General features: G+C 38.6%; 1 protein-coding gene across 1 annotated transcript in view; it reads left to right on the forward strand.

Annotated features, from left to right (window-relative positions):
• Positions 1 to 13360, forward strand: part of pebp4 (phosphatidylethanolamine binding protein 4) — a 49463-nt gene that overhangs the window by 1608 nt on the left and 34495 nt on the right. Inside the window, exon 3 of the mRNA XM_022758003.1 lies at positions 142 to 274. Coding sequence (XP_022613724.1) covers positions 142 to 274 — 133 coding nt within the window. The remainder of the gene's footprint in view (positions 1 to 141; positions 275 to 13360) is intronic.

Consider the following 13360-nt stretch of genomic DNA (forward strand, 5'->3'; position numbering starts at 1 on the left):
CTGTTGGCAGTATTTGAACATTTTAAGTAAGTTGACAATGTTTATATCAGGCTTTGAGCCTGTTGGTATAGAATGTACAGTACAGAATGTAATACAAAATTATGTAGAATGAGTTTCAGCTTTTATCTCTCTTAAATAAAGTGGGGGACTAGAAGTGATCTATCCGGAGCTGGACGTCGACCATTGCCTCATAATTCCAAAGGGCCGCGAAGTCAGAGAGAAAGTCAGCACAGTTTGGAAAGCCCCACAGATTTACTTCTCTGGAGCACACAAGGTAAGAGATGTGTGTGTGTCAGTGATTTTATGTTGTTTGTTTGTTGGGGGTGTCAGAGTAATCAAATAGTACTATGGAGCCTGTACTGTAGCGTGCATTGATTATAATTCTATCTCTGCTGGTTATTAAAAAAGAATATTACCCACATTTTCTTTTCGAATAGTAAACTGAACCGTCACAGGGCACAAAAAAACTGACGTGCATTGGTACATCTGCACATTAAAGCTACATACTGATTTTAGGAAGTTTTCAATAGGAAATCCTCATCTCTTCGTATCAGCTTATCATTCCTCTACCCTTATTAAACAGAACTATATGTATTATACCTCAGAAAAAGGGGTCTGAAATATGATAAAAGGTGTTATGGGGATGTTTTTGACATTATGCTGTCTGAGAAGTTTCATCTTTATGTAATCAGTGTTATTTGGCAAACATGCACATGCTTATTTTTGACACTAGAGTGCAGTAATGCATTAAATAGACAGCATCTCAACCTCAACAGAGCAGGCCATGGGTTACTCTCACAAGAAACAAAGTGTTCACAGTATTTGGCAGAATATTAAACTAAAAAAAAAACAAAAAAAACAACTAATCATTAACAATTTTAATGTCAGGTTACTCTTCAGTTTTAAGCGTCTTTGTCACCTTCTAGTATCTGCATTACCGGTACAGATTACTGGTTCACTGTAGTAATTTGTACCACCAGAGTGGGGTGCTAGCACATCATACTCATAAGCCACTCGATGAAAAATTGTGTTAAACCACAGTTATGTAGTATCTACATTTGTAGTTCATACTATTCAGAATGTCAGATAACATACATTGTAAAGTTTGTAATGCTATCATTGGTATCCTTAATTCAGTAACTAATAATAGCCCAGGTTTGATGGGTAAAAACTCTAATCATACCGGTGACGTTACAGACAATCAATCTCCAGCCTCAGTTTGGTGTCAGTTGCAGTTATTAGAATGAACTGCAGCAGACAGCAAACAAAGCTGTGCATGCTTCAGAGAATCAGTGTATGAAACACTTTTCTTTAATGGCAAACCAAGTTTAATAACAAAATAACTTTTACTCAAGTTTAAAATCACAGTAACTGTAAGACAAAGCAGAATGAGAAACATAGATCACTAATTATGATTCATTTATCAAAATGACTGGAGGCTGAAATCCAAAGTAATGCATTAAAACTACTGTTTAGAGTTTGAGCGTAGTGTTAAAATTTTAGATAAATTTGATGTAAAAGATTGCAAAAAAAATTCAGTGTCAGAATGTTATTAGCTGATGACATTAAAGGAGCACTGGAAACGCTTTTAAGAAGACTGTGGCTTTAACAGAACAGCCCCTAAATACCTTTGATACCACATGAACTGAAAAGAGAAACAAGTTTGGAAGATGGGTTGACAGAACATGAAGTAGGGCTTGAATGTCTGTTCATCTAAATACTTGTGCCAGACATAGAATCATGACAGAGATTCATTCACATGATCCGTGTAGTATTCATTTATTTATATGTGTATGTCTCACTGAGCCATCTTCTGTGTAGTTTTATTGTTGAGCGACAGATTGAGAGAGATACACTTCCCAGTCCTCAGAACCCCTGCTGAAGTTGACAATGGAATTACACCAAATCTTATATCTGTAAATTGAAAACTAAAATTGAAAGCCACCTCGATTTAGGAGCTAGTTTATGAATTCCACAGCTAAGCAGTCTAGCTTGAACATGATCTATTGCCCTTCTCTTGCTCAAACTCCCTTTGATCTATGGTCGTATTATCTGTAATGCTGTCTTACATGATTCTCTTTTATTGCCAGAATCAGTGCTAGACAGCAAAACAGATTACATGTTAGATTAAATCAATACAAACTTTATTTACTGGGCTTTGAAATGTAATTCTCCATTTCTCCTGACACTTAAGCAAACACGCACTATTGAAGGCTCGGATTGTTGCCTGTGGTTCTGTGGCTGGTCTGCTGGTCCACCACGCTTTCTGTCACTGTGCCATGCTGCCAGTGTTGCTGCTATTCTTTGCCACTCAGCCCTTGTACCCAGTAGCAGGAATACAGAATAGTGGCCGTTCAGGCTCAAATCCACCCACTGTAACACCCACTTCATTACTGGGACGGGATGCATGCCTGCTGAGTAATTGTAATGGAGCGCAATGGGCAGTAGTCCCATAAAAACGCCTCTAAATAGGTGCTCATGACCAAAAACAAAAGCAAAGGGCCACAGAAACTGCAGATTTCTGTGTCCAAACTTCAGAGCAACGATTCACCAATTGAACTTATGTGTGAGTAAAACCTGGCACGTGTCTTAATGAAGCATTTTTAGAAGCCCTGATTACACTCAGATGCCTCAAAAGCATCTACAGTTCGATACAAGTGGGACATGTATTGGCTAACGTTACTAAACTATAAAAACATGACTTAGTCTGATAAATAAAGTTAGTGTGAAGTGATAATAAAGACTGGAAATTAATGAGAACATGCATATGCACATACATTCACCTCTGAACTCTAAAAGGAACAACAGTAGATAATGAAACTGTCTTCAACTACATTTCCTGTGGAAGAAGGTTTTGAAATACCATAATTGTGCCATATAGACTAAGAAAAGTTTTGACCTTAAGGATAAAGCTATGCGTTTTGAGGGGAATGCATAACATAGGTGTGATTCCAGTTTTGTCCCACTAAATGTGATATTGTCTGAAACAACATTTAAATGGGTTGTACCAATGCAGAGCTACGAATAATCACCATCCTTGGAGTCCTACAGCTTTTCATGACTGTATAGGCCTAGTTGTAATATCCAAAATTACACAGTACAGTGACCTTATAATAAGTCAAAATTTAGGACATTTCTTGTCTCAAAAAATCCTTTGCTTCTTGCTCCAGTCTCACACTTCTGGATTTTTTTGGTAGCGGCCAGGAGCATCAGTTAACTTCAGCATTACCAAGAAAAAGTGTTAAAACAATCAAAATGACAGGCAGAAGACACTCGTATATAATTTGATTCAACTAAAATTCTAATATTTGACATAGATGCTGTACGAATGACTCCCGACACATAAAGGTAATAATGATGTAGCAGAGAAGCTTTCACCCCTGTAAATGACATGCTCAGCAGGTCTAACATGAGAGCCAGGGCTGTGCTCTCATGACATCCTTACTGGTTTTCCAAACCAACTCTTATGTTTGATCTACAGTGACACCTTGCTGTATATAGTGTCTCAGGAGAATGATCTGAACGAAGACATCCTCAGAAGCAAGGAACCAAATCTGTAATTGGAACCAACTTCTTCTAGACTCAGAAGATTAATATGTAAAGTCAGAATCCAACTTTGTAAATCACATGTGTGTGCTGTGATAAATCCTGTCTTCGAGGTCAGCCTACAGCCCACAAATTTGCCCGTCATAGAACATTGTAAAATGTATTTTTTGGTCACATACTGCTACCTGTATGTATGGACTGCATTTATATAGTACTTTTCTAGTCTAGTCTTTGAATTATTTTATTTTGCAAACAGCGCGATTAGATTAGATTAATTTTAGCATGACTTACAAGACCAATAAAAAAAAGCATATAGTGTGACTTTGCTATGCAGCTGTTTTGAAATATATGTAGACATACATATACATATAGTATATATACATTAACATGCTCTATACATTATTTTATAACATGCACGTTCATTTTTCCTCGTTGTTCTTGGCATAAACAACACAGGCCACAGGAGCTATCTTTACCTCATAGTTGCTCCAAAAGTGGAGACAGTTTTGGAGTTGTTGTTTTCTTTTTTTCTTTTTTCAGTAAGGACCATAGCCACAGGGCACATTCTTAGACATGGGGGATTTCAAAGCCTTGTTTTTGGGTAGACATTTCTTGCATCTGGTGGATGGAATGAGGGTTTAAACCATTACTGCGATTAGAGCTGCCTCACTATGATCTCTTGAGCTTGCTTACTGCTGCTAATAGCTGTTTCCTCTCTATTTCCCTCTATCTTTTTCTTTTTCGCTTTCTCTCTCTCTGTGAATGATTTTTATGCTTCGCTAAAACATGTGGGGGCGTTGAGAGAGGATTTAAATGCAACGATCCCCCTCCTCTTTTTTTTTGGTGAATCTCAGCGTTCTTTTCTGCAAGCCTCTGATGACGACAGGGCAGCTTTAAGCCTGGCAGTGCCCACGGCAGGCTGCCGTCTCAGCGCTGCCCACTCTCCTCTGTGTTGGCATGCTGGAGAAAGCGAGGGTGGGGTTCCTCTCTAGCAGACCCTGTCATTCCTAGGAAAGCCTACATGTCCACCCATGCAGGATTCCTGATAGGTCTTCATGTTGGGGATGTGAGAGCGCAAAGATAGGGATTTTATTTTCAGTAGGCGATGGTCTTTATTCAGTGAAGAGTCAAGGATGTATATTTAGATAAACAGACAAGGCACTTGCTTGAGCCTTTACATGACCGTGAGGGTCAACAAGTGAAGCATGTACTATAATATCCATCTAATTGCATATTCACTGTCATCAGGTGGGTGTTTTTGGCTCTGCTGGATTAAATCAGTGTGTTTGGCTGAGATTCAGAGAGTTTATTTCCTTAGCTAATGTTCCCCTTTGTCATTATAACACCATGTTAAGCTGACCCGTGTCCCGCTCCATTCAGTCATTGCCCATTACTACACAGCATATATGATTCATGCAAGCTTCTCAAGAGGAAAGAATTACAACCTTCTTCTACTAGTACGATTGATTATGCATATTCAGGGGAATGAAGAGATGCAATAAACCTCTCAAGCCACAATCTCACACAGAAGAATAATTTTCACCTCGAGAAACATGTGTGTGGCATGCAGACGACTACAGGTGCAAGCAGAACTATTCATACAAATTGTAGCGCTGCAAGGTTTCAGTTTTGCCCTCACATGGTAAGACTGAGGGCAAAAGGATATGTGCAAATGTCTTTCATGCATAAGTGAAACTGCACCTGACACATATATATCTCATGAGCAGTATTTGTTTTTTTAATTTTTCCTATATCTCTCACCTCCTTTTCCTGTCTTCTTCCTTCCACTCACCCATGCACTCATTTGTATACTGACAGTCTATTTTATTTTTTGAAGCTACCGTTTTGTACCCTGTTGTTGCAGTAGCATGGCATTCCTTCACCTTACATTTGGTCTAAGTGCGTAGGCAGCAATACTTTTACTCTGTGGCTGTGAGTAAAATATGATTTCAATTACCATGAAAATGTATTGTATTATCAATGGGAGGATAAGAACAGATTAAGGAAGCTCTGGGATGCTCTTACAGATGACAATGGTCAGGTTTTCTAAGCAAGCAGTGGTATTGAAGAAAATGATTTTCACCGTTTGACAAAAGCTCTGAGAAAAGGAGGTGGTTCAACATGTAAAGCCGACTCAGACCCTGATATGTTGAGGTTATTAGCTTTGATACAAAGGAACTTTTCGTATTGATTGAACATTATTTTGAAAGGTCAGCTTTTTTTTTTTTTTTACATCACAAACTACCCTAATAAAAAATACAAGAATCCATTGTTGGAAAAAATGTGCAAAAGTTAAAATTTAGATCCAAATTTGCGAACAAGCTTCAGCACAGAGGCAATAGCAAACACCTGGAGAAGCAGCGGGTCTTTAATAAAAATACCACCCGAACCTGTGCCTCCTGATTATTATTCAGTATTCACACAGAAATTCTATCTTGTCAGTTCATATACATTGACGGCAAGATCTGTTCAAACAGAGATTCATAATTTGCATGGGAAGTGCATCTGCTGCTGTGGATACTTAAACAAACACGCAAGATTAAATTTCTATTTATATGAGCCACAGAAACCTAACATTTGCCAGTGAATCATTGTAAGATCTGGAGACGACTCAGTTGCACTTTGGCACAGTGAGAAACTTGTACATTTTCTTAATGTGATCTGTCCAGTAGGGACATGTCTGCAGCCTCATGACACCCAAAAACATCACATCATCATCACAGAAAAAAAAAGAAGAAGTGAAGCTGCTCTGCGTAGTTCTCATTTTGTCCTCTTATCTTGTGTGTTGTATGATCTCTAAATATCTCGGGGGCCACCCGTTTATGGATGTTAATATGCTTTTTTTGTGAGGAAGTTCATGACAGAAATTGAACTGTAAACTTTAATTTAGATCCCTAGTTGTAGAATTATTTATCTAAGATTCATTAAGTGTGAATACAGACACTCCTCATAACTTTACGTGCAGGATTTCTGTGGTACTTATACTTGAAACTGGGATAATTGACTTTTTCTTCTTTGACAGCCTCTTTTCTTTGAGAACTAAGTAATCACAAAGTTAAAAGTGATCATGTGAAGTTTACTTAAGACCCAGATGCTTGGCTTAGTGGCATGTTGCCCAAAATGTTTTGTGCTTCTCATTTATGGTCCGGCACAGGGTTTAGTTACAGTTGTGTCCCAATCCTCTGATTCACCTTCTTTAAGAACAGCTTCAGGGCTGCTCATAATGCTTAACTCTCCATAATGCCATCCCCTTCATCTCCCCAGTGGTCTTATTGTCTTAACTCTGGATGGAGAGACAGAGTGTTAAGAAAAAACAGGTTAATACACATTTGGCAAAGTGAAAGTAAAGTATCTTTTCAAAGATACTCTCTATTCAAGTGTTTTTTTAAAGAATGATTTTTCCTGTTTCTGTCAACTTGTTTAGATACCTTGCCAGTCTGTTTTACTGTTTTTTTTTAATATCAGTATTATTTTATTAATTTTGCTTTTGACATTAAAAGGCTGCTAATGGTAACAGCGATCAGGTCCATTGATGTGTTGATTGATCTGAGAACAGGGGATGATAAAACTGCATTCCTTGTCATTTTTCTGATCCTGTAGTTTGGAAGCAGAGAAAATGTTATGCAAATGATTTGTTAATCCCTTTACATTATTTGTTCCATTTCTCCCTTCGTTTTCACACTCGATTTCTTGCACAGCGAGCTGACAGGCGGACACCCTCAGATTGCTAATTCTTAAGATAGAAAAAAAAAGTCAGCCATCCATCACATTTAGAATATAGTTGCTTCAATTAATTAATTTGACTTGAATGATTTACCTGAAAATGCACAAATAGACCCTGAAAGCCCTTCAACTACTTCACTTTAGAAACCTTCAACTTTAACCTCCTTCTCTTCTTTTATGTATATTTTGTTAAATGCTTTCACCGGCAGATTAACAGTCTCTCGAGAAAAACATTGACCTGCACAATTAAGGATATAATATCAGCATAAGCAGGATAAGACAGCTGAGTCTAAGCCGAGAGAGCAGTGGCACATGAAACTGTGACCAGTGTTTTTTTTTCATAGTTTTGTTGTCCCAAAGGTTGGTGTTAAAAATAATAAGAAAGAGGTGGGATGGTCTTAGATTCAAGAAGCTTAAAATGCAAAATCTCAAATAAGCCCAATTTTCTCTAGCCAATCGCGTTGCATTTTGGTGGGTTTGTGTTGATCGTCTCAACTGACTCACATACCGCCCCTCCCCAAATAAAAACACTAGAGATTTACGTGGCTTTTCAAAAAATGTATCTAGACATTTATCCAGCTTAATCTTCTTAACATATTAAAGTGATTTGCTTTACCCTGAAGTGGCTGAAGCTGCAAGCTCACCGCCCCTCATGGCACTAAGACCTGAGAGGCATTGTGGACATCTTCCGCTCTTGAAAAAGAGAGAGGTGGGCAGAAGTCAACCTGCTTCTCAGCTGTGGAGCTGTGGCTGTCCCCACTGTGCGTCCATTTTATTTATTTTTTGTTCTGTTATTAGTCCAACTGTTGCACTCAGTCAGTGTTCTTAGGCACATGGCTCTGCCAGCACTGCCCACACTGTGGTGTGGAGGTTTGGAGCTCTCAGCTTTTGAGCTGAACTGAAAGAGCTCTCTCACAGAGTAGGTGTTGGCAGGATGCTTTGTTTCTTTCTGTGAATGTCATGAGAGGTATGGATAATGAGAAAACTGAAGCACAGTGATGGCATGATTTATTGGGGTGCCAACTTTATGCCTGACTGCAGATTTGGGCATTTTCAGATATATGATGTGCTTAACCTTTTCTTCAGACGCGACACAAATCTGAGAATCAGTAGTGACGGTTACAATGTGTTTTTCTTTAAAACACCACTTCACAGGCCGGGCAGCTAAAAGGTCTTGGTCAAACTCAAGTAGTGCCACTGTCTGGCATAATGCTCTATGGATGTGCCTCAGGGCATTCATTTTGCCAGATTGCATCAGCAGAACTGTAAGTTGACACTTGGAGACATTCATTGTAGCTGAAGCCTAAGTCCATTTATTGTCTTCATGGTATTTAGCTTCATGTCTGTCACAGTTAAATCAGACATGATGGGGTCAAAGTAAATGTGGCCGTACTACAAGTCTAATTTATTTAATTTGGATAAGAGTTTAAAGAGTTGCCTGAAATATAAAGACATTTCTGAAATTATCTTAAGAATTACTCTGCAAATTAGTTTTCAGTTGTTTTATTTCATGGATAAATGTTTTTTTATGATAAATGGAGAAGGGTTTTGGTCAAGGACCGCTATATTAGTTTCCTAATTAAGACAGAAATCACTCTAGCCAAACCAAAAGCAGTGAAGCACATTTGTTATGAGAACATTAGAAGTCTGACCATAGAACTCTTGAACTTGAACAGTCTACTCACAATATAGAGCAAAAGATTTCAATACTACGACAATGAAAGCACGTATTTAATACATTGTGTATGTCTTTTGTAGAGCTGCAACTAATGATTATTTTCATTAATTTCGCTCATTGTTTTGTCTACAAATTATCAGTTTCCTAAAGCACAGGATATCATCTTTACATCCCTTGTTTTGTGTGACCAACAAACCAAAACCTGAAAATATTCCAAATACTATCACATAAGATAAAGAACAGCAACAAATCCTCGCAACTGAGAAGCTGGAACTGGAGAATGTTTTCCCGTCACAGGAAAACAAATAATTAGTTATCAAAATAGCTCATTCATTCTATGTCGATCGAATAATCAATTAATTGTTCCAGCTCTAGTTTCTTACACTGACAGCAATTATGTGTACTGATTTAATTCATCTACCACGTTTCATCTCAGACGGTTTCTAAATTACCTGCATCAAAAGATGTAATGCTCTTGTCAACTGACTAAATAATGATAGCAGTTTACTATGAAACAAGTGAAATAGATTAAAATAAATCACATTCAATATAATTTCACTTCCTTTTTTTCTCTATGCAGAAAAGACATAGTGCAGTGTTTGTTATTATCTGTAATGTACCTGCGCTTAGAAGAAGATATCATTGACTCTGCAAGGCTAAGTTTGCATAACATACAAATGTGGTTTGCAGGAAATATATTTGCTGCTAACTAGACGATACAATTTTAATTTAGGCTTGTGACAGATATATTTGTAACAATGTATGCAGTTAACAAGGTGCTAACAAGAAAGTGAACGCACACAGTGATTTCTTACTCTTACTCTTATGTGTACTGTACCACAATGATTTAACTGTGATGTGTTTTTGCTAATGTGGCCACTTATTAGGTAGGACACCTGATGAGATGAAATTTTGTGTTTCGCTCCATCTCTTCTCTTATTCAGACCGGCAGGTACTTGACCTCTTGTACTTGGAGGTAATGTCTGACAGGTGTTAAAATCATACACAGAGGCTGTCCATACAGAATGCTGTTGAACGTAACACAGCTCCACACAGACGAGCACTTCAAACAAACTATGAGTGGTTGCTTCTTTTCATATCAGAGAGAATAGGAGAAATTGATTGGAACTGGGAGGCTTAGGACTGGATTTTCCTCAACCATGATATTTTTTCTTTAACAACTGCAGCTTAAATTTAGATTTTTTCTGGCTTTGTTTTTTATTTCTTTGTCCAAATCCTATCGAGTGGTGCTTCAGGTTTTTCCTTGAGTAAAAAGTTGATATTGTTGTGGGGAGGGAGAAAGGACTTCTTTTTTTTCATGTGTGCAGGAATGTAGATTTCTTCCCCCCGTGAAATCCTAATTGTGCCTTGGAGGGCTGGTAGGGTATCTCTGCTCGGCTCAGCTCAACAGGATTTGTGTCTGTGTATGTTAGAGTATGTCTCTTAGCTTGAATGCGGATATAACCCTTTCATTGCACAAGCTGCTGATTTTTCATATTTGCCGATAGGCTGATCCTGTGCATCCGTAGCTTTTTGTGGAAGACATTGAAAGTTTTTGTTATGGAAGCTTCCATATTACATTTTTTTGCTTAAATATTTGATTTTTTTTTTGGAGTTAATGCAGATAACATGTGGCCCTCTTTCTGTGGATCAACCATATTTGAAAATTAAGCTCCTGAGAGCAGGCCTTGTCAATAGTGTATGGTCAGATTGAGAATATATCTCAGGTCAAAACTACATCTGTCCCGTGTGCTTCTTGAATTATTGCTGTGCATTTATCTATGCAAATCCAGGATAAGATCCTATCTTCCTGCAGCGACATATCCCCCTGGATTTGGTCTATGGCAGGTTATGGTTGACAGTCAAAAAGGAATTGCACCAACATATACGCAAAGATTATTGCTGTAGTCATTAATTGTTGCTTGAAAGGGGATTAGGATTACCAGTCCTATAGAACACTCTAACACCTGTCCTTCCTCATATCTAACAATGTTACTTCAGTTTTCCTTATTTCCGTATCAGTTCAAGTTGGCAAAATAAAAAAGGCTGATTTATTCAAATGAATCATCAATGCTGGAAATGATTCAATATGTGCCACATTCAGATGGGTGATATATTATTCCCTTGGGGAGAGGCAAAGATGGAGCTGTGGAGCTGTTTTATTTGTGCTGTCTTTATCAGTGTGTCAGGCAGAGAGGCTGAGCTTGTTGTCTATGAATGGACAAGCCCTTGAACCATAAACCTGTACCTCCTCTGATAACAGTTTCTGCATTGTGATATAAGTGCCATTCTCTGTGATGTCCTCTCTGACAGCGCTAAATATATCAACATACACAAAATGATCTGTCAGACGAATTATTTTATTTCAACCAGTTCTCCAAAACTAAGGATTTTCATTGCTGTGTGTGCAGTGTGTGTTTTTGAAGACATATTGTCGATTTTGTTAAGGATTCAAAGCAAAGCGCAGCATTGTGGTTGCATTTCGCCAGGCTTTGCTTTTCATACTGTTAGTGTTTTGCCTTTAGGTGAACATTTTTACTGTACTTTTTTGTCTGCCATACCTTATGCAGTGTGTCATTTAATGCTATTTCTGCTGCTGGGACCTCAGACTGCTCTGACGTCTGAGATTGCCACATCTTCTAAGGTGATAAGAGTGCTCCCTGAATTACTCAGAGCCCGTGTGATGACATGGCCCTGATTGTCAGACGGGTGGGCTGGTGACACTGGAACACAGACGGTGCTTGTCTGTTTGAAATATTCTGTTTCAAGCTTCCAAGCCCTGGGCAGTCCTCTCTCCCAGTCTCCCAACACCCAGCTTCGCCCACTGAAACAAGACTCTTCCATACTGGAAAATCCGGCCCTGTCAACTGGCAGTCTGGACTAGGTTCAGCCCACATGCCAAGCACCCCCCACCACCACTTCCAACCCCTAATAGGCACTAGAGTTTGCCACCCCATGTAGATGCCTTTTGGTCGCCATCCATGGATGGCGTCAATAGCATCTTCCTACACAACAGTGACTGAACGGAGGGCACAAGAAAATGTGGGAATAATTTACACTTTCTCACTGTACTACCATCCGAAACCATAATTAATCATGATAGAAAAAATGTGGAAGCCATCTTGGCTGGTGAAACACACAGTGCCTGTGAACAGCCCTGACACCTTTAACAGCTCTGATGGCCAAATAGGAATGGGTGTCAGAGTGCTTACAACTAAGCTCCCTTCATGGCAGCATGTAACCCATCATCTTCAGAATTGTCTCTGCTGCATGATGGTTCTCCGTGAAGTGTAGCTGTTGTAAGCCTTTCCTATATTTTATTTAAATAAAATGCAATTATAGACAATTAAATAAATGCAATTATAGACAGTCTTGAGTCCTTCAAATGTGGCAGCAAGTGTCAAAATAGATATAACAATAGCAAAAAAAAGGAAGAATTGGTTTCCATAAGAACAACATAGCTGCCAAAATAAAATGTGAAGACCTAGATAAAGTTAATCTGTAAAACATGTTAAATATGAGCTTAGGTTTTTACAGCTTTGAAATCTCATGTCATGCACTGTGTAAACTTGCTGTTTTCAGTTGCACATACACTAACTAAAATATCCACTAATCCCAGTAGATCTTTATTATTATACTTTTCATCATCCAAATTCCCCTAAGGGCATTTAGAATCAAAATAGTTGATTTAGATTCCCAAATCCTAGTGAAGTAATTAGAATGTGCTCACCATTAACTTTTATAGGCTGCACTTGCTGGTAAAATAGCAGATCTATGACTCGAAGTGTGTGACATGCTTGACAGACTAATTATGGATATGAGTCCAGTGCTGTAATTTGCCCTTTTTGATTGTGTTGTGTTCTCAGCAGCCAAACTACATGACAAAAATATTTCCCTCTTGCCTCATTTAGCACAGGCTGGATCTGAGGCTCATATCCCAGCGCCTGGCTGCATGTTACTTCAGAGTACCTGTTAGTGGTAGTTACTGTGTTAGTTAGAGCATGTGCATTTGCAGAAATGCTTTTATGGCAGTGAGTAGGTGTATGTGTGTAAAGCCACCACTAGAAAGTGTTGAAAGCCTCAGCTAGCAAGATCGCATCCAGGGTGACTAATAAGCTTAACATGAGCACGGCTGTGTTCGCAAGCATGGCGCGGTGAAAGAAGTCTTCAATGTTGAGAGAAATGCAGAAATGGTTCCCTAGGCTGCCACTAATTCCTTCACCCCCCTCAAGCTTCAATCAGACTGTGAACCATCTCACTGTTAGCTATGGCTTCATAGCAGCTCCAAACTGCACTGCAAAAGTACAAGGCTTTACAAACAGAGTTCAGGACAGGCTGCATTTAAACATATAAAAGAGCTGTTCAAATAAAATGTGTTGTTCAGGAATTTTTAAGTGATTAATGTGCAGAATC

This window comes from Seriola dumerili, unplaced genomic scaffold (genome assembly GCF_002260705.1).
Source record: "Seriola dumerili isolate Sdu_G_001 unplaced genomic scaffold, Sdu_1.0 BDQW01000017.1, whole genome shotgun sequence".
Classification (NCBI taxonomy): Eukaryota; Metazoa; Chordata; class Actinopteri; order Carangiformes; family Carangidae; genus Seriola; species Seriola dumerili.